Raw genomic sequence first — 22,265 nt, forward strand, 5'->3', positions numbered from 1 at the left:
TATGAGGACTTACATCTGACTCTAACTACAACTGTGACTGTCAAGCTGAAGCTGATTTCTCACTTTGATATAACGATCATTGCATCAAGTGAATGAAAAGCATGTGTTAGTGCAATTTACTATTTGTTTAAATTCTCAAAAGTGTGTGTACAAATGTATCCTTACATGATTGGTTACAATTAGGTTAATCTGCTTTGTTCACCTCTAAATGCCCTTGGTCCATTTTGTACACCTTAACCCCCCACACATCCACACACACACACACACACACACACACACACACACACAACCACACACACACACACACACACACCCACACACACACACGACTGTCAATTGACGTTTAGAGGGGCAGGTGCTCAAATTTAAAAAAGGAGCCACATGGAAAAAGGCTCCTCTGCCAACTAAGCTACAAGTTGTTGCTGCTGGAGTCCATAATACATTAATCATTGTTGCTGTCAAACAATTTTACTGCATTTTGAACAATTGGTACATTTCTTGTCTTTCATTACAGGCAGTAAAATGAAAAATGAAACATAAGCCTAGACACTAATACTAGTATGTAGTCCCACTCACCATGCAGAGGCCAGTGAGCCAGCATTAAAGTATCTGAATTCACATGCTTTCAGATAAACCATGAGAGAGAATGAAAGTGAAAGTTGCTCATGTCCTATAAAAGCGAGTGTGCAGAGCCACAAACTCAAAGGAAGGAGTGAAGGGGAGACATTTATGTTCCTATAAAGGATCAATATATTTTCTTGTATCAGGTAAGTTCTACTCATGCTATTGTAACCTTAAGTGTAAGTGTTATTTCAGTGTAGTGCAATGATTAATATGTTGAAACGAACCCATCTCATCGTCATCCGCTTATCCGGGGTCGGGTCGCGGGGGGAGCAGCTCAAGCAGGGGGCCCCAGACTTCCCTTTCCCGGGCCACATTGACCAGCTCTGACGGGGGGATCCCGAGGCGTTCCCAGGCCAGGGTTGAGATATAATCTCTCCACCTAGTCCTGGGTCTTCCCCGAGGTCTCCTCCCCACTGGACGTGCCTGAAACACCTCCCAAGGGAGGCGCCCAGTGGGCATCCTTACCAGATGCCCGAACCACCTCAGCTGACTCCTTTCTAAGTAAAGGAGCAGCGGCTCTAATCCGAGTCCCTCACGGATGACTGAGCTTCTCACCCTATCCCTAAGGGAGACGCCAGCCACCCTTCTGAGAAAACTCATCTCGGCCGCTTGTACCCGCGATCTCGTCCTTTCGGTCATCACCCAGCCCTCATGACCATAGGTGAGGATAGGAACGAAGATCGACCGGTAGATCGAGAGCTTTGCCTTGCGGCTCAGCTCTCTTTTCGTTACAACGGTGCGGTAAAGCAAACGCAATACCGCCCCCGCTGCTCCGATTCTCCGGCCAATCTCACGCTCCATAGTACCCTCACTCGAGAACAAGACCCCGAGGTACTTGAACTCCTTCACTTGGGCTAAGGACTCATTTCCTAAGGACTCATTTCCTACCCGGAGTAAGCAATCCATCGGTTTCCTGCTAAGAGTCATGGCCTCAGATTTAGCGGTGCTGATCCTCATCCCAGCCGCTTCACACTCGGCCGCCAGCCGATCCAGTGAGTGCTGAAGGTCACAAGCCGATGATCCAATGAGGACCACATCATCCGCAAAAAGCAGTGACGAGATCCTCAGACCACCGAACTGCAACCCCTCCCCACCACGACTACGCCTCGATATCCTGTCCATGTATATCACAAACAGGATTGGTGACAAGGCGCAGCCCTGGCGGAGACCAGCACCCACTGAGAACGAAACTGACTGGCTGCCGAGGACCCGAACACAGCTCTCGCTTTGGGAGTACAGAGATTGGATGGCCCTGAGGAGAGACCCCCTTACCCCATACTCCCGCAGCACCTCCCACAGTTTCTCCCGGGGGACCCGGTCATACGCCTTCTCCAGATCCACAAAACACAAGTGGACCGGATGGGCATACTCCCAGGCCCCCTCCAGGATCCTTGCGAGAGTGAAGAGCTGGTCCGTAGTTCCACGTCCGGGGCGAAAACCGCATTGTTCCTCTTCAATCTGAGGTTCGACGATCGGCCGAACCCTCCTTTCCAGCACCTTGGAGTAGACTTTACCAGGGAGGCTGAGGAGTGTGATACCCCGATAATTGGTACACACTCTCTGGTCCCCCTTTTTGAACAGGGGAACCACCACCCCGGTTTGCCACTCCTTTGGCACTGTACCCGACTCCCACGCGATGTTGAATAGGCGTGTCAACCATGACAGCCCCTCAACACCCAGAGCCTTTAGCATTTCTGGCTGGATCTCATCAATCCCTGGGGCTTTGCCACTGCGGAGATGTTTGACTACCTCAGTGACCTCCACCAGGGAAATTGACGACGAAACACCATCAACCTCGAGCTCTGCCTCCAACATAGAGGGCGTGTTATTCGGATTCAGGAGTTCCTCAAAGTGTTCCTTCCAACGTCCGACGACCTCCTCAGTTGAGGTCAACAGAGTCCCATCCTTACGGTACACAGCTTGGATGGTTCCCCGTTTCCCCCTCCTGAGGTGCCGGATAGTCTTCCAGAAACACTTTGGTGCCGACCGAAAGTCCTTCTCCATGACCTCTCCGAACTTCTCCCACACCCGCTGCTTAGCCTCCGACACGGCAGCAGCTGCAGCCCTTCAGGCCTGTCGGTACCCTGCAACCGAGTCAGGAGTCCTCCAGGATATCATATCCCGGAAGGCCTCCTTCTTCAATCGGACGGCTTCCCTGACCACCGGTGTCCACCACGGTGTCCGAGGGTTACCGCCCCTTGAGGAACCTAAGACCCTGAGGCCACAGCTAGCCGCCGCAGCTTCAGCAATGGAGGCTTTGAACACTGCCCACTCCGGCTCAATGTCCCCAACCTCCACAGGAATGCCAGAAAAACTCCGCCGGAGGTGTGAGTTGAAGATACCTAGGACGGGGGCCTCCTCCAGACGTTCCCAGTTCACCCGCACTACTCGTTTGGGCTTACCAGGTCTATCCGGAAATTTCCCCCATTCCCTGATCCAACTCACAACCAGATGGTGGTCGGTTGACAGTTCCGCCCCTCTCTTTACCCGAGTGTCCAAAACATGCGGCCTCAGATCAGATGACACGATCACAAAATCGATCATTGATCTTCGGCCTAGGGTACTCTGGTACCAGGTACACTTATGAGCACCCTTATGTTCGAACATGGTGTTTGTTATGGATAATCCATGACTAGCACAGAAGTCCAATAACAAACGACCGCTCGGGTTCAGATCAGGGAGGCCGTTCCTCCCCACCACGCCTCTCCAGGTATCTCCATCGTTGCCCACGTGGGCGTTGAAGTCACCCAGCAGAACTACGGAGTCCCCTACTGGAGCCCCATGCAGGACTCCATTCAGGGTCTCCAAGAAGGCCGAGTACTCTGAGCTGCTGTTTGGTGCATACGCACAAACAACAGTCAGAGTTTTCCCCCCTACAACCCTTAGGCGCAGGGAGGCGACCCTCTCGTCTACCGGGGTAAACTCCAACACCGCGGCGCTCAGCCGGGGATTTGTGAGTATCCCCACACCCGCCCGGCGCCTCACGCCCTTGGCAACTCCGGAGAAGAATAGAGTCCAACCCTTATCCAGGAGTACGGTACCAGAGCCGAGACTGTGCGTGGAGGTAAGCCCCACCAGATGTAACTGGTAGCGCTCCACCTCCCTCACAAGCTCCGGCTCCTTTCCCCACAGCGAGGTGACGTTCCACGTCCCCAGAGCCAGCTTCTGCCGCCCGGGTCTGGTCCGTCGAGACCCCTGACCTTCGCTGCCACCCATGTGGCTGCGCACCCGACCCCAACGGGTCTTCCCACAGGTGGTGGGCCCATGAGATGAAGAGAGGGGGGGTGCCACGTAGTTTCTTCGGGCTGTGCCCGACCGGGCTCCGTGGCAAACCCGGCCACCAGGCGCTCGCCATCGAGCCCTCCGTCTGGGCCTAGCTCCAGACGGGGGCCCTGGGCTTCCTCCGGGCCGGGTCACATCTCCTCTTCCGTCGATATTCATTGAGGCTTTTTGAACCATTCTTAGTCTGGCCCCTCACCTGAGACCACTCTGCCATGAGAGACCCTACCAGGAGCACAAGGCTCCAGACAACACAGCCCTCAGGTTCACAGGGACACGCAAACCTCTCCACCACGATAAGGTGACGGTTCCAGGAGAGGCCATGAATAATAATATGTTTATGATGATGACATATGTTCTGTCTATTTATCAACCTCCTCTTTAAGTAACCTTTCTGTCCATGGTCCTAAAACAGAAGGCACGCTAAAGTCAGAGAAAAACAAAACAGTGGCAGAACAGACAATTTTGAATAGAATTACACAACATTTATTTGAAGATATTATAATGACAAATGAGGTACCAGATCCAAGCTAGAAATTATTGATTAAGAGTTATGATTATGAGTTTCAGATGCTCGATAGGGTTACTGTTACTACTATTGAACTGAATGGAATACCTTTTATTTGAGTTCATTGATATTTTGACATGCATTTTTGTGAAGCCCTTTGTAACCATGTTTATAGAAGTGCTGTACAAATAAAGTTATGATTCAAGTTATTATTATTATTACTATTACTGTGACTGTCAAGCTAAAGCTAATTTCTTTACTTCATCAAGTCAATAAAAATGAAAACCCCTTGGGGTCATTTTTCCCACGTAACAAAATGCAGTACATACTGGTAATAAGTTGGTCAATAGGAATTTGACAAAGGAATTCTTATTTATATAAAAAAAAATAATTGTTGTTGTTGTATTGGCAATTATGCTTAAAGGTTCAGGGTGTAGAAAGTAGTGACATCTAGAAGTGAACTTGCATGTTGCAGCTGAACACTCGTTACCTCCCCTTCCAAACATGAATGAAAACTTCCTTATGTAAATTTAAAATATTTAAATATAAAAACATGAAAAAAAACCTGTGGCAGTCTTCAGTTACCACAGGTTCAAACTCATAAGGTGTTTAGTCTGTCCAGTCTGGGCTGCTGTAAAAAACATGGTGGCCTCAGTAGAGATGTTCCTTATGTAAATTTAAAGTACTTAAATATAAAATAACCATTCAAGGGTAAAGAAGGAATAATTTGTAAAATTTTAATAAAAGCACACTAGTGAAAACATCACTAGGATTATTTTATAATCACTTCCTTCCAATAGATCTCTTCAACCTACATCTTACACACTGGACCTTTAAGTTACAATCTGAATGCATCTTCCTCCATAGGGGTGAATTTCCTGCATTAACAAAATGTCCTTCCTTGAAGCAATAAGATCAGGTAAGTCCTGTTACATTTCCAGTTTCAATAAACAAATGAACAATAACAAAAAACTTTCTTAATAATCATAGTTTGGTCCTTTTTCACCTTTTTCAGCACTCTTTTTGGTGCCAAAGAGGGACGTGCCACCTCCTCCAGTGTCACAACCTCCTCCACCACTCTTAGAGGAGCCATGGAGGGAGGTGTCAGAGTGAGTATGATCTAACATTCAGTCAGTGTGTTTCCATTGTGTCCTCAGTATTTGTGCTTCTGCTGCTCAACACATGACTTAAACATCTCATTGTTGTGTGTGTTACAAAAAAAAGATCACAATTGCAATATTGTGCAATTATTAATAAAAGTAATACAGCACTTTATTCTGATTGTTTAAGATTTTCTGTAATTTACAGGAATTACAAGGAAAATCTTGACTTTGTGAAATCTTACCAACCTGAAAACGAACAAGTCAAACATCTCAGGATTCTGCTTTATGGACCAGTTGGTGCTGGAAAGTCGAGCTTCATCAACTCTGTCGACACCGTTTTAAGAGGCAGATCTGCTGGTCGAGCTCAGACAGATGCAATCTCTGGGAGCAGCTACACCAGAGAGGTATGAACAACAGGAAAGAATAAAACTCCATTCAGGGAAACAAACCACAGGAATTCATTTTCAATAGTAGTTCACTGATGAAAATACAGAGAAACTTCTATTAATATTAACATGTCAAAACAAATGTTGTCTTTATGTTTCATAGCAATAAATTCTAGTCATCACAAAATAAATTAAATTAAACATTAAATCTTTTAAATCTGTCTGTTGATCATCTGAGTACTTATTGTTAACCTCTTATAGCTTTGCACCCATTTCAATTTCAGGTTAATGTGTGAACTAGAGGCCCAGAGTTTTAATCTGTGGATGTTCATACAAATCACCTTTCTCCAGCCTCTCCACACATTCCTGATCGGCCCACAGACAACTGCTGATATTTACTTTGATTCATTGATGTAAATAATTGCACCTTCTGCCTTACAGTACAAGACCTTCACATTTCCCAAAAGTCCAGGGGTCAAATACTCTTTTGTGTTCAATGACATCATGGGCCTTGAGCAAGATTCTGACAATGGAATCAATGTGAATGACCTCAAACAGGCCCTGAGAGGACACGTGAAAGAAGGTTACAAGGTACAACACTGTGAACTTTGACATTAATTAAAGTCTAATTTTAACTATTAAAAACATTATTTGTTTTGTATTCATCTCAGTTATCAAAATGATCACTGAAGTTTGACAATGTGATGTGCACATTTCCTGTTTCATAAAACAAAGTAAATTCTTTTTACAATTCTTTTTCAAATATTAAACTTTGGGGCACATGGCAGCCACCTGTACATCAATTAAATATTGTGAACAACATCAGGAATGTGTGTCACATTAACAATATTAGCGTATAGGTGTGTGAGTGCATGAGACAAACAAATGAGGTCAACCATAGAAAAACCTTTAGCAACATTAAATATTATCTGATTATATTTGATTGATTTATAGTTTGACCCTGACCAAGAACTGACGGAGGAGGATAATGGCTACAACTCCCATCCCACAAAGTGCACGTTCTGGTGTGTGTGGTTCCTGCGAATGTAGTGTCTAGGTTAAGTGCTGAGATGGTGAAGAAGATTAGAGAGGTCAGACTGGCAGCCAGTAAACTGGGTGAGTGCACAACAACTGTTTCTCTGCGTGGACTAACAGTGTCAACATTGGATTGTATGAGTCAAAATACCAGGACACAAATGTTTGAAATACTGATCAGGTTTCTTTATCGATAGGAATTCCCCAAATGGCTATTATCACCAAAGTTGATGAAGACTGTCCCGAGGTTAAAAAGGACACAAGCAATATCTATAAGAGCAAGTACCTGAAGGAAAAGGTACATTTTGGATTTATTGCACAAAATCATTTTTCAGCATATAAGTCATGTTTGTTTATCATTGTACGATTACTGATCACCATAATTGTGTTACTTTGACTTAGGTTGAACAATTCCACCAGCAGCTGGGTCTTCCAATGAACTGCATCTTCCTTCTGAAGAACAGTCATGAAACTGAGTCAAATGACAAAGTGAATGCTGCGATAGTGTGCGCACTGAAACAGATGCTTCACTATGGAGACGACTACCTCAACGACCTGGAAAAATGAATACCTCTGAGGCAAAAACACAGTAGGCCATTTGTCGGGGAATGAGGAAATATTCAGACAATGTTTACTGTCTTTGGCAAGCAGGCAAGCTTGAAGAATGAAATATGGAATAAAAATGCATAAAATTAGGTCCTAAAGTCTTTATGTCGTTAGCTTGTGTCAACAACTCAGCTGTTGTGATGGTGCCTGCACCTTCTCCAACAAATAAATTCTACATTCCTTGCTTGGTCTGTACTTCATTTTGTTTATCTTAAAAAAACACATAAAAATCAGACAAACAAATGAATTTGCTTTAAGAGACGAACACCAAATATATATTATGCATGATATAATTATCTCAATCCTGCGCTTTACCTCTGGGGACTCTTTGTATTCTTTTTCCGTTTGACCAATATTGTGATGCACTGTTATTTGATGATATTGCAAAACAAGTTGATTAATTATATTGTTATTGTTGGCTGTGTATCATGTATCATCAGTAAAAGGTCAAGCTTTGAAAGAATTGGGTATCCTGGTTTCAGTCCAACAATGTCAAATGTAGAAACCACTTGAGGTGATGTTGAAGTAATACAAAATACTTAATAATAACTTTGTAATAATTCTGTTATTGTTAGACTAGTTAACTTTTTAACGGTCCTTGGTGCAGGCAAAGACTGTATGTAGGTTTTTCAGGTTACGGTAAAAGAAAATTTAATTGTTTGTTCCCAGTGTATCCCAGTAAAGGGTCAGTACAAACATCTTATTTGAGGCAGGTCGGATGCAGTGTTTCTTCAGAGTACAATTGCAATCTACACACTCGTTGGTTATTTCTCTATTTAAAGAATCTATCCTCAGTGCGCATTTTCCAAGTCGTAGATTTTCTCTGTAGAAACTTTCTCTTAGTTGAGAAGTGTCTGCTTTCTCCATTCTTTATCTTGTAGGCTGAGGAGGGCTCTTCAACCTGTTGTGTAGAAGAACTGATCAACACCCTTCTCACATCTTATTCTCTCTCAAACTCTAAAGCTTACAAAGTCATCAGTAAGCAATGATTCAGTATCTATAGAAATGGCCGTTCTTGGACCAGGAACTAATATGGTAAAAATCAAGCATCTTTCTAACACACATATTCAACATCATGCCAACCTTTGACATGATGTCGCCCTGCACCTCATGGTTATATCACTGTTGAAGGTGGGATGTAAATGAGCGGTTTGAGCGCGGTGGAAAAAAAACTCTCAGGAAGACTTAGCGATGAAGGTGTCAAATGGGATTATTTATTGTCCCATATTAAGGCCGACAAGGCAGAATTAACTAGGAAAATATATAATAATAAAAAAAGAAAAGAGCAAAAAAAACAAAAACACTTGCAAATAAGAAAATAAAGTGGCACCAATACAATACAATTTCAATATACTTCTCAGGAAAAACCCTTCTCCGGCGAGCTCTCAGACTTACGTCTTTCCAACAGCAGCCCCCCATACAGACTGAACAGCCTGGCTTAAATGTTACCTAGCCCGCGCCCACAATTGGAACAGACCAACATATCATTATACCCAGGGGTGTCACAGGTAAGGCCATGCCAGAAGCTTTAACAGCTTATCCCAAAAAATCCTTATGACTGGAAAACACATTTACAACATATCTATCATCCATTGCTCTATGAAGGCATAGCCCATTAATAATATACAGCATAAACAACATTAAAATACCCCACGGGTTCACTTCCGGCTAACCCGGAAGTCGAGCGGCTATTTACTTCCGGGTCACCGGCCGCTCGCCTTTCACAACAAACAGACGCGACGCTGAACCACGGTAAAACCAACGCTGTTTAATATGGAATTAATGTGACCTTTTAAACTAATTAAACGGAACATTTATAACTAGTGGTGGCGAGATGAAGCTTCATGAAGCTTTGAAGCTTTCCATCCAATTGGTTCGCTCATGGGCCGAAGCTTCATGGTGCTTCATTTGCTCTACTGCGCCATCAAGTGGACATTAAATGTAATGTAATTATAATGAAACCATGGCTTTGGTGTGTGAAGCTTTGAATTGAATAAACGAATTAATGATGTTTGTGGTGCCAATACACGTACACGTACAAAATGGATAACAGTTAATTTATTTTTATTTAAAAACAACAGCTTCTCAACAGTGCTGGGTTTCAGGCGGATTAATTTTTTTGAAATAATTTCGCCTGCTTTAGAAACTATCATTTCACAGCGCACAGATGATGCTGGGGTACAAAGAAAAGATACCGAAAGTTTGTACAACTTAGGAAATAAATTCCTTTTCTCCCTGCAATACTCAGAATATATTGCAAGCAAACGCACAATAAAGTCCCAAGACAAGTAGTGTGGGGGGGAATCCATTGCGTTTCGCGGCCCCTTTTATTTTGAATCGCACACCAAACCCGCGAACCCTTTCCTGAATCAGTGACGTGCTCGGCCGGCTCGCGAGAAGACTAGATGTCTTCCGGCGGAGTCTAGAACGTCATCACTGGCGGCCATCTTGCCACAGGCAGGCTTTCTGGAAGGATCTGTGGAACCTGAGGTAGGGTCAGTGATCTGCTCAAACACTTATACTCTTACCTCGCTGAAATCTTGACGGATTTACAAATGGTTTGGTTTCTTACAAACGTTATTAATGTGGTTATAATTCTGGATGCTTGAACATGTTGAAATCGCAGCTTTTCTCTCCGAAAAACGACTTAATCGTGCAGCTTAGTTGTGTACCACGGCTAGGCTAGGCTAGGCTAGTACAGAGTAATTTTACATTTATGGGAGAGGCAGAATTGTTCTTTCTTTTCAATATAACTTAAGCTGCACATGATTTAACTGAGGTTTCACATCTTGCATTATGATTTATACAGGAAATTGCTGACTTTATTGCCAGTGGACAAGACCAGCTTCTTCCCGGCTGCAACTGACCCCCACCTGTCTTTGACTCTTATCCCCACGCCTCAATTCTGTATTACATTTCAGTGTTTCCCCCAGTAAATGTCTCAGTCAAGGTGGTAAGCAGGTGGCGGTGCTGTTGGCGCGGTGTGTAGCGGTGCTGTTGGCGCGGCGCGGCGAAAATTTTTGGGGGTATTTTGCTCAAAGATGCCAGTACGCATGAATGAAATAAACAACTGTTTATTTCAATATAAATAAACAACAGTAGGTACAAATGTTGTGGAAAACATGCAGACACTACAAAATAAAATTAAAGAACAGTGCAAATTAAATACAAATAATGGACAATACACTTAACTTTTGTATGCACATAAAAGGACAAATTCAACTATTTACAGTTCCTTTCTGGATCTTCTTATTTGCGGCACAGCTGACAAGAGGCATCAGTGCATGCTATTCTGCGTGGCTGTGCAAAGAACAGTTCCAGCGCCCTGCTGAAATTAAACTTAGACACTGGTGGGCCATTGATGCTGATCTTCATGCAGGCTGTAAGACTCTTGCCCTGCAGCCTGTTTCGCAGGTCTGTCTTTATCTACACATAGAGTGAATGAAGTCAATGTTGTATTTAATATTTTAAATTTTGAACTAAGATAGTGAGAAGATGATGGGCTTACCCTATTCATGGCAGAAAAATCTCGCTCACAATTGACACTTGCCACTGGTATCGTGAGCGCGATCGCTGACAGGAGGGACAGGTTTGGATACAGCTGATGTAGCTCATCATACTGCATAAGCCTTTACGTTACATATCATTCATGGACCAATTAAAATCGAGATATTACTAGACATTTACGCAGCTTAGGCCAACGTCATTACGTTGGCTATGCTCATTCACGTCGCGTTACCCCCGCGGATTTTTAAGTCAACATTGCAGCTGCCGTGTCCGTGCCCGCAGATATTTCAGACTGGAGGAATTTTAACAAATTGGATTATAATTTAAAAAGGAACAGAATGAATAGCAAGAGAAAGGCCTGCGCCAGCCTTGGACGGTGTACAGCAGCAACAGGGACAAACAATGTTCGAGCATTTCAAACGGACAGGTAGCCTACATGAACGGAAGGATGCTAGCTAGCTGTGCTGTCAGTCAGACTGTCACTGGATTACTATCGTATTGCTTATTTCTACAGCCAGGGAGTCAGATTGGTGAGTCAGAAACTTTTTGGGGGTTTATTTAATAATAAAGTTGGATGAATTGATACCGAGTGCAATCCATTCTGCATTTTATATTCAATTGAGCAGTTGTGTTTTCATTGTTACTGACGGACAAACCTAAGCTCTGCAATGTGGATAAATGGTTACATTCTGATGCTGGACAGGTCCATGGGGCATATGCTACTGGTACTATATCTATTAAGATAAAGTTTATGGAGTGGAGTTGCCATCAGTTATGCTGTAGTCCTACATAATGATGAATGCTGTCTTTTATTTTTAAGTTGAATAGAAGTAGTACCGGTAGTTTGAATCGGCGAAGGTTTGACTTGTTGCCTTACGTTTATTCTGCCCTCGGTGTGAGGGACGGGTCCGTTAAGTCGATGGATGCGATGTTTAATCATTTAGACCAAACTACAGTAGGCTACGGGCAAACCTGAAGTCACCGTCGTGACATTTCATATACGTCCCGTCTGTGTGTGTGAGTGAGTGAGTGAGTGAGAGAGAAAGAAAGAAAGAAAGGGAGGAACTTATTTGAAATCGGCCGTGCGTGCCTGTTTGTTGTTTATTGTTTTTGATTTAACAATATATAGGTTTAGAGAAATCTGGCTTTCAGAACTCAGTGCCTACCCACTCACTGACCTCACCGCACGTCACTGGCGGTAGATTGACAGGTGACTATGATAGACTATGCAACAATATATTCAACCACCAGATGTCGCCGTCTCAATTACACTCAAAAAACTTTATTGGCACGACTAATGTTGTAAACAGTATTACCTGAGTATTATCAATGCCATTTTTTTTTTTTTTTTTTTCAACTTTTTTTTTTTTTTTCAATACATTGGTAGTCAAGGCGGGACCCTAGTCTTGTTAAGGCGGCCGCCTTAACAAGATAGTGCTGGGGGAAACCCTGCATTTACACACACTACAGTTTATTGCATATTGCACATCCTCATTCTGTTCTGTTTTGCATTTACATCTTGTATTAATTTTATTTTGTTTGTTTCATGTATAGTTATTTCTTTCTTATGTGAAGTCCTTATTGTGTTTTTGTAGTACTTATTGTTTTGTTTTTTTTGTTTTTTTTGTTAAATGTATGCACCTTTTTTACCAAAGAAAAATTCCAGGTAGGTGTAAACCTACTGGGCAATAAATCCTTTCTGATTCTGATTCTGATTCTTAAGATACCAGACTTTTGTGCCGCCTACGGATGCTCCAATCGCCGATGTCTCGAAACGAGAACCCGTGGGATCACCTTTCACCCGTAGGATATTACAATATTATGATTTAGTTTTAGGATAATCGTTAGTTACTCATTGGAAGTATGTACAGGAACAGCGGGGCTATGGCATAATAGTATTGCTAGATTGTTTGGACACCTTTTTATTGTTTTTAGTGTGGTTCTTATTCTTAATTTACATATATACATACATAAATGAAAATGCGGAATGAAAATGTTGACAATAATTTAAATATCTGGGTACATTTCTCACTTTTTTTTTAAGGTTTCCCAAAACCAGAGAGAGGAGGAGGACGTGGGAGGTTGCCCTAAGAAGGGACGGTTTTGTTGCTTCTGACAGGACGCTGCTCTGCAGTGAGGACTTCAGGAGTGGAGGGCATTAGCCAAATGTTACCACGGTTTTACAGAACTGATCTTTGCACCACACTTTTGGTTTCCTGCGCTGTTTTACCGATCAGCATCAAACATTGTTATTTACAGACGTACAGCTAGGTACTAAAGCAACATATCTTTAGAAAGCTAAGATTTTTCTGATTTCACTGATGTAAACCATTTCAAGATCCGATCACCACAGCCGGTACAATCAACGTCTCAGTCAGACCGGAAATAGAAAAAATAACGTTCACAAAGTCGATGCGACTCACCTAAGAATCACCATTATCATATCATATCAGCGTTTTAGGCGAATATCACCAGCCTCTTTAGAGGTTAGTAAATATTATAGATTTGTATTGATTTCCTCCATCTGTATACCTCCACAGTAGTCTAGTTCTCTCTAGAGAGGGTGGGAATTTTCATTTATATTTTATTTATATTTGTAAATGGAAATCTTACACCTTTTTTTTACTGCAAAGAAATGTCACTTTTATAAAAAGGATATTACTAATATAATACAATAATTTGAATTATTACTTGTTTAAACTAAACATGTAATAATTCAAATTATTTTATTATATTAGTAATATTCCTATTATAAAAGTATACATATGTCTCATGTTGCCATTCTGTATGTTGAGTTTTAGTTGCCTGTATATTCACTTAACATAAAAATCTTGTGCATGTGTGTATTTATGGCCCCATCTGTCCTGTTTCATTATTTTCATATGAAAACCCATGGTTATAATTATTCATAAGTATACATCTCTGTAAAGGGTGAGGATTTTCAACTTGCAGCATTTCTTTATGTATATTTGTAAATGGAACTCTTACACCTTTTTTTTTTAATGCAAATAAATGTCACTTTTATAAAAAGAATGTTACTAATATAATACAATAATTTGAATTATGACTTGTTTAAACTAAACATGTGATAATTCAAATTATTTTATTATATTAGTAATATTCCTATTATAAAAGTATACATATATCTCATGTTGCCATTCTGTATGTTGAGTTTTAGTAGCCTATATATTGATTTAACATAAAAACCTTGTGCATTTGTGTATTTATTGCCCCTATCTATTCTGTTTAATGATATTTCCATATGAAAACCCATGGTTATAATTATTCATAAGTATACATCTCATTTGTAGAGGGAAATTTTGTACCTATTTTAAGAACATTATTCTATTTTTTAGAACATAACATAATTATTAATAAGTATGCAGTGTCATAACTACATCTCCAGCGTTTATAACAAACCAAACCGTTTAAAAATCGGTTGAAAATTGAGCAAGTTATAGTTAATTAAAAAGTACATGTTCCACTACCAACACAATGTTATGGGTGAGCGAGCTGCCTGTGGCAAGATGGCCGCCATGTGCGGACGTTCGACTCCATTGGCCGGCAACGCGGACGAGACATCTAGTGTTTAGCTCGCGAGGCTTCGAACGTCATCACATACGTCATCAACACAAGCCTCGATACGCGCTTCATAAAAATCATCCTCGATTACTCGACACACGCTTCGAAGCCTCGACACGGGAGGACACATCACTATTTATAACACAAGACATTGTATGGAGTGGTGATTTTAACGGAAAACTGACGGGTACAAAGGTATATAAACTAGCGGTGTAATTGGTGGAAGGAAGCTTTTGCACTATGCACGGACGTTTGGATGGAAACGAATGGGTTAATAAACATAAACATGGTAAACGGACCCGGACAACAGACATGCAACACGTAGTTAACATTTGTACAGATACGTGTAAACGATGCAGTGTATCATTGCGTGACGGTCGCCGTGCGCACCGTCACAATCACACACCGCACTTTGACATGTATAATAGATAAAACACATTTATATGGAGCCAGAACAGTCTCAAAAGGATTAAATGCACACAGAAATGAATACATGCGCAAAAAAGATCCACAAATAAATGTTCAATGCACACACAAATATGTTTCATTCCATATATAAGTAAAAAAAATTCACATGTAAAATATAAGATTCATAAACATATTTCCGATGCACACACAAATAGAAAAAAAATTCACAAATATATGCATGTAAAAGTATTTGCAATCTTCATCAAATACATATTTGGAGCTTGTTACATTCATATATAAACTGTTGGACCTGCATTTACAAAGTGCTTTTAATTTGTAAACCTCGCTGCATTGGTGTGTGAGACTTTTGAGACTTTTGAGACTCCCCTGACGTGTCTCTGTTTCACGAATGCGTTTTTTCTAAGAGGGGATCGTCTGTAGCCAATCAGATGTCTCACTCCTGTACAGCCAATCACGTGAGTGCCATTACACGACGTCATTAAAACGCGCGCAGGCAGCCTGGAGGTTTTTAGCCCGCCAGCCAATAGACATAGAATTGGTAGACGCTGATCCCCGGCTCCTCACACACAGTGAACAACAGAAAAAGGATGTTGATGACGCGACAGTTTTGCTGAAATAAAGTGACACCCAGCGGGTCAAAGTGCTTTTGTTATCGTGTCTTAACGCAGCGGTTCCCCGGTCTTGTTTCCAAACTGCGTTGCTAATTCAACAGCTGCAACAGCTTGAAGCTACACGGAGGCAGTTAGCTCCCCCACACAGTCAGCACGGACACCCGATACTAACTACTACCAAGTGTTTGCTTCTAACCTGACGGTGTTTGAGAAACAGTGTCATGAGAGCCTTGGGATTAAGTCAGCGGGTTTTGGTGCTGTTCCCACCGCAGTTAGCATGGTGGCTAGCCCGCTATCCCCGTTACCAAAGTTCGTTATAACCGTATGTGACCGTACACACATGCTGTAAGTGCTCTAACCAGCCACAGTCAGCCGGACAACGCCGCTGATTAGTGTGACAAGTGTGTTGAGCCAGCGGCGTTGTCCGGCTGATTGTGTGTGGAAGCTGGGGGGAAGCTAGCTGCCTCCGTGTAGCTTCAAGCTGTTGAATTAGCAACGCAGTTTGGAAACAATACCGGGGAACCGCTGCGTTAAGACACGATAACATAAGCACTTTGACCCGCTGGGTGTCACTTTATTTCAGCAAAACTTTCGCGTCATTAACAGCCCTTTTCTGTTGTCATCGTTCACTGTGTGTGAGGAGCCGGGGATCAGCGTCTACCAATTCTATGTCTATTGGCTGGCGGGCTAAAAACCTCCAGGCTGCCTGCGCGCGTTTTAATGACGTCGTGTAATGGCACTCACGTGATTGGCTGTACAGGAGTGAGACATCTGATTGGCTACAGACGATCCCCTCTTAGAAAAAACGCATTCGTGAAACAGAGACACGTCAGGGGAGTCTCAAAAGTCTCAAAAGTCTCACACACAAATGCAGCGAGGTTTACAAATTAAAAGCACTTTGTAAATGCAGGTCCAACAGTTTATATATGAATGTAACAAGCTCCAAATATGTATTTGATGAAGATTGCAAATACTTTTACATGCATATATTTGTGAATTTTTTTTCTATTTGTGTGTGCATCGGAAATATGTTTATGAATCTTATATTTTACATGTGAATTTTTTTTACTTATATATGGAATGAAACATATTTGTGTGTGCATTGAAAATGTATTTGTGGATCTTTTTTGCACATGTATTCATTTCTGTGTGCATTTAATCCTTTTGAGACTGTTCTGGCTCCATACATTTAAAGCAAGTTAATCATTAAACCATTACTCATAACCAATTAAAACTTCTGATTACACCTCCAACTTTTTCCTCAGGGGTTTACTTCATATGACTTGATCCATTACTGTATTAAACACGCTATTTTAAACATTATAAAAGGTAGGGGACGTTGAAAAAGGCTCATCTGCCGACAAAGCTACAAGTTACTGTTGATGCTTTTGCTGGAGTCTGTAGTGATCTGAGACTCTAGAGATAAAACAAAACATGGGAGAGATATTCGCTGATTATACAAGTTGTCCTGCACTCTTTCTCTGGGCTGTGGCACAAAGTCTCCCTCATTCTCTCCTTGCTTTTTCCCCATCTCCTCATCCGACCCATCACTTACCAGCTGCTTTCCATCTGCAGAAAGTAAGTGGGAACAAGGCCCAATTTACTTTCGCAGCATTAATCATGACCATAATCATCTACTTTTGCAACTAATCAATAATAGACCACCCTTAAATGATGATAGAATACATTCATTTGTATTGTTGTCTAAAAATTGTTCTGCATTGAAAACAACTGTGTCTTGTCTGTCATTACAGGCAGTAATGAAAGTAAAAAATTACTAGTTATCTAATATCCAAACAGAAAACAAGGTCCCACCCACCATGCAGAGGCCAGTGAGCCAGTAATAGCGTTTCTGATGACACGTGCTTCACAGTAAACCATGTGAGAGAAAGTAAGTGAAAGTTGCTCATGTCCTATAAAAGGAAGTGTTCAGAGCCGCAAACTCAAAGGAATGGACTGAAGGGGAAACATTGAAGTTAGCATAAAGGATCAAGTTAATTTTTTCTATTGGGTAAGTTCTCCTCATGCTATTATAACCTAAAGTGTAAGTGTTATTTCAGTGTAGTATAATGATTAATATGTAGAAAAGAAACCCATAAATAATAATATGTTTATGATGATGATATGTGTTCTGTCTTTTTATCGACCTCCTCTTTAAGTAACCTTTCTGTACATGGTCCTAAAACAGAAGCCACACGAAAGTCAGAAAAAACAAAACATTGGCAGAACAGACAATTTTGAATAGAATTACACAACATTAATTTAAAGATATTATAATAACAAATGAGGTGCCAGATCCAACCTGGAAATTATTAATTCAGAGTTATGATGATGAGTTTGAGATGCTCGTTAGGGTTACGATCATTTGTATTAGTTTGATTTGGTTTGACCTGGGTCCCTGCCAGCGAGTGAGTGGGTGTCTGAACAAATAAAAGGTCTGGACTTTGTTCAAGTCACATTGTTGACTTCAGACTGAACGTGAAAAAGGAACTCAAAGTGTTGTCTATAAAATCATCTTCTCCTCCTTGTTCCAGAGTCACTCTGTCCAGAGCCACATAAGCAAAGGTAAGGACTTCAATCTGTCTATCACTACTATTGAACTGAATGGAATACCTTTTATTTTAATTCATTCATTTTTTGCCACGCATTTCTGTGAAGCCCTTTGTAACCTTGTTTATAGAAGTGCTATACAAATAAAGTTATGATTCAAGTTATTATTATTACTATTACTGTGACTGTCAAGCTAAAGCTAATTTCTTTACTTCATCAACTCAATATACAACAAAGTCCCAACAAAATGCAGTATTTGCTGTTGGTGATAAGTAGTTCAATAGGAATTTGACAAGAAGAATTCTTACTCATATAAAATTTGATTTCGTATTGTTGTATTGGCAGTTATGCTTAAAGGTTCAGGGTGTAGAATGTAGTGATATCTAGTGGTGAACTTGCATGTTGCAGCTGAACACTTGTTACCTCCCCTTCCAAACATGAATGAAAACTTCCTTATGTAAATTTAAAATATTTAAATATAAAAACATGAAAAAAAAACTGTGGCAGTCTTCAGTTACCACAGATTCAAACTCAAAAGGACTTTAGTTTTTCGAGTCTGGGCTACTGTAACAAACATGGCTGCTTCCATAGAGAGGACCCGCTTCTTATGTCAATTTAAAGTATTTAAATATAAAGGGTCCATTCAAGGGTAAAGAATCAATAATTTGTCAATAGATCCCTTTCACCATCATCTTACACACTGGACCTTTAAGTGAACAATATGAATGCATCTTCCTCCACTCGGGTAAATTCCTGCATTGACATGTAGTCTGATATCCTACTTTACAGCAATGGGAGGAGGTAAGTCCTGTTACATTTTCAGCTTCTTGTCAAACGTTACAAATATCCTGAATAAACAAATGAACAATAACAAAAAGCATTCTTAAATAATCACTGCTCGGTCCTTTTTAGCTCCTTCAGCACTCTTTGAGCAGCCATGGAGGGAGGTGTCAGAGTGAGTATGATCCAACATTCAGTCAGTGTGTTTCCATTGTGTCCTCAGTGTTTGTGCTTCTGCTGCTCAACACATGATCTTAAACAGCTCGTTGTTGTGTGTGTGTGACAAAAAATAAAATCCCTACAGCACTTTACTTTTAAAAGTAGAACACCACTTTATTCTGAATTTTTATTCACCGTAATTTACAGGAAGTACAAGGACAATCGTGAGTTTGTGAAATCTTACCAGCCTCAAAACAAACAAGTCAAACATATCAGGATTCTGCTTCATGGACCAGTTGGTGCTGGAAAGTCGAGCTTCATCAACTCTGTCGACACCGTTTTAAAAGGCAGACCTGCTGGTCGAGCTGCGACAAATGCAAGCTATGCTGGGAGCAGCTTCACCAAACAGGTATGAACAACAGGAAAGGATAAAACTCCATTGAGGGTAACAAACCACAGGAATTCATTTTCAATTGTAGTTCACTGATGCAAATACAGAGCAACTTCTACTAATATTAAAATGTCATAACAGAAGATTTCTAACAAATGTTTTGTACAAATGTTGTTTTTATGTTTCATAGCAATACATTGTAGTCACAAGATAAATGAAATGAAACATTAAATCTTTCTAAATCTGTCTGTTGATCATCTGAGTACAATTATTATTTTTTTTTTTTTACCTTTTATAGCTTTGCAATCATTTACATTTCAGTTGTGTAATGTATGACCTAGAGGCCCAGAGTTTTAATCTGTGGATATTTACACAAATCACCTTTCTCCAGCCTCCCCACACATTCCTTGTCAGCCCACAGACAACTGCTGATATTTACTTTGATTCATTGATGTAAATAATTGTACCTTCTGCCCTACAGTACAAGACCTTCAAATTTCACAAAAATCCAGAGGCCACTTACTCTTTTGTTCTCAATGACGTCATGGGCCTTGAGGAGGATTCTGACAGTGGAGTCTCTGTGGAAGACGTCAAACAGGCCCTGAGAGGACACGTGAAAGAAGGTTACAAGGTACAACACGGTGAACTTTGACATTAATTAAAGTCTAATCTTAACTCAAAAAAACTATATTTTTTTTATATTTATCTTAGTTATCAAAATTATGATTGAAATTTGCCAAACATGCAAATTTCCTGTCTCATCAAACAAAGTGAGTTGTTGTTCTGGCAGCCACATGTACATCAGTTAAATAATGTGAACAATGTCAGGAATGTGTGTCACATTAACAATTTGAGGAAATGTGCACTAGACAAACAAATGAGGACACAGAGAAACGTTGTGTTACATTAAACATTATCTGAATGTATTTGATTGATTTATAGTTCAACCCTGACCAAGAACTGAAGGAGGGTGTTAATGGCTACAACTCCGATCCCACTTTGGGAGACAAAGTTCACGTTCTGGTGTGTGTTATTCCTGTGGACTCAGTGTGTTTGTTAAGTGACAAAGTTGTGGAGAAAGTTAAAGAGGTCAGAATGGCAGCCAGTGAACTGGGTGAGTGCAAAACAATTTTTTCTCTGCGTGGTCAAAATACCAGGACACAAATTTTTGAAATACTGATCAGGTTTCTTTATCAACAGGAATTCCTCAACTGGCTATTCTCACCAGAGTCGATGAAGCCTGTCCTGAGGTTAAAAAGGACACAAGCAATATCTATAAGAGCAAGTACCTGAAGGAAAAGGTACATTTTGGTAAATTTTTTCAGCATAAATGTCTTGTTTTTTCATCACTGTACGATTACTGATCAACATAAATGTTGTTACTTTAACTTAGGTTGACATATTCCACCAGCTGCTGGGCCTTCCAATAAACTGCATCTTCCTTGTGAGGAACTACAATCCGGAAATTGAGTCAAATGACAAAATGAACGCTGCGATAGTGTGCGCACTGAAACAGATGCTTTTGTATGGAGAAGACTTCCTCAACGACCTGGAAACATGAATACTCCGGAGGCAAAAACCCAGTAGGCGATTTGTAGGGGAATGAGGAAATATTAAGCCAATGTTTACTGTCTTTTTCAAGCAGGCAAGCTTGAAGCGTGAAATATGAAATAAAAATGTATAAAAATTAGCTCCCAAACTTTTTATATAATTTCTCTCATTGAGACCTTGCACAATAGCAGGACAATGCTCTGTCATTACGTCGTTAGCTTGGTGTGACGTCATCACGTGATCTGGTCAACAACTCAGCTGTTGTGATGGTGCCTTCACGTGCCGCCGGGAAGGAGTAATTCAAAAGCTCTCGTCTTTATTGTTGACTCCCAGTGTTTAATACACCATCTGCTCTAACAAATTAATTCTGCATTCCTTGGTTGGTTTGTGCTTCAGTTTTGTGTTTGTAAAAAAAAAATCGGACAAAAAATGATTTTGCTAAAGAGACGAACAGACAAATGTTATATATTATGTTGTGATGGAAATCTGTAAATACTCGAGGCTGGAACACCACATTTGTCTATATGTGTTTTAATAGGGGCTTTCTGCAGAAATGATTAACACAGAGAGTCACAGGGATCTCAGAGTGTTGATTGAGAACAGTCAAATGCAAGGATATTATAGAACTAAGGCTGATTGTCTGAGCCAGTTCAGACTGGTTCTGTAGGGTTTCCTTAGAAGATTAAGCAGACAGGAATTCAATTATTGGACAGTCAATAAGTAATGGAAAGGTCCTAAAGGTATTAGAAAGGTCACATAGGTTTCAGGTCACAAACAGTTCAGGTCATACAAGTTTCAGACAGGTATGCAAAAAGTTAATTATCCACTACAATGTACAATATAATCATCTCATCCTTTCATCCTCTTTACCTCCCTGGGACTCTATATTCTTTTTCAGTTTGACCAGAATTACTATAAGTACTGTTATATGATTGTCTTGCAATATACGCTGATTAATAATATGGTTACTGTTGCCTTTGAATCATGTATCGTGAGTTCCTGGTCGTGGGAAGCAATGAAGTACAAATATAAAGCTTATATTTTGTGTAAAAAAATTAAAAATTTGCTTTTAACCCTTGTTTGTAGTATTTATTTTTATTGTTATTGGATTTGAAGCAGGAGTGTTTTAATTTAAGCAGTTATTGAAGTAATTAAATGTGACCT

At 40.8% G+C, this 22,265-nt stretch overlaps 1 protein-coding gene, 1 long non-coding RNA gene and 1 pseudogene across 6 annotated transcripts; all 3 read left to right on the top strand.

Moving 5' to 3' along the window:
- The first annotated feature begins 662 nt into the window (after window positions 1–662).
- On the top strand, window positions 663–7,630 carry LOC128457970 (interferon-induced protein 44-like; annotated as a pseudogene).
- Window positions 7,631–9,981: 2,351 nt separating this feature from the next.
- Window positions 9,982–14,030, top strand: LOC128457977 (uncharacterized). The gene is made up of 3 exons (XR_008341973.1): window positions 9,982–10,031; window positions 12,772–12,851; window positions 13,093–14,030. It is a non-coding gene; the product is annotated as an uncharacterized LOC128457977 (long non-coding RNA).
- A 3,455-nt stretch (window positions 14,031–17,485) lies between these two features.
- Window positions 17,486–22,176, top strand: LOC128457967 (interferon-induced protein 44-like). Of its 5 annotated transcripts, none has more exons than XM_053442536.1 (9): window positions 17,486–17,681; window positions 18,205–18,235; window positions 18,896–19,021; window positions 19,133–19,175; window positions 19,367–19,568; window positions 20,032–20,181; window positions 20,493–20,664; window positions 20,751–20,851; window positions 20,944–22,176. In XM_053442536.1, the coding sequence occupies exons 3-9, from the start codon at window positions 19,012–19,014 to the stop codon at window positions 21,109–21,111; spliced, it is 846 nt and encodes a 281-aa protein (XP_053298511.1). In that variant the 5' UTR covers window positions 17,486–17,681; window positions 18,205–18,235; window positions 18,896–19,011; the 3' UTR covers window positions 21,112–22,176. The 5 variants fall into 5 exon arrangements, with proteins under 5 accessions (XP_053298511.1, XP_053298512.1, XP_053298509.1 ...); XM_053442537.1 differs by having other exon boundaries at window positions 17,487–17,681; window positions 19,010–19,021; XM_053442534.1 differs by lacking the exon at window positions 17,486–17,681 and adding an exon at window positions 17,998–18,078 and having other exon boundaries at window positions 19,010–19,021.
- Window positions 22,177–22,265: the final 89 nt, after the last annotated feature.

This window comes from Pleuronectes platessa, chromosome 16, assembly GCF_947347685.1.
Source record: "Pleuronectes platessa chromosome 16, fPlePla1.1, whole genome shotgun sequence".
NCBI lineage: Eukaryota > Metazoa > Chordata > Actinopteri > Pleuronectiformes > Pleuronectidae > Pleuronectes > Pleuronectes platessa.

Coding starts and splice junctions, on each gene's coding strand:
- LOC128457967 (XM_053442534.1), top strand. CDS start 18,013: ATGCTCGTTAGGGTTACGATCATTTGTATTAGTTTGATTTGGTTTGAC. Junction 19,569..20,031: donor GGAGCAGCTTCACCAAACAG/GTATGAACAACA, acceptor TCTGCCCTACAG/TACAAGACCTTCAAATTTCA. Junction 20,852..20,943: donor GCAAGTACCTGAAGGAAAAG/GTACATTTTGGT, acceptor ACTTTAACTTAG/GTTGACATATTCCACCAGCT.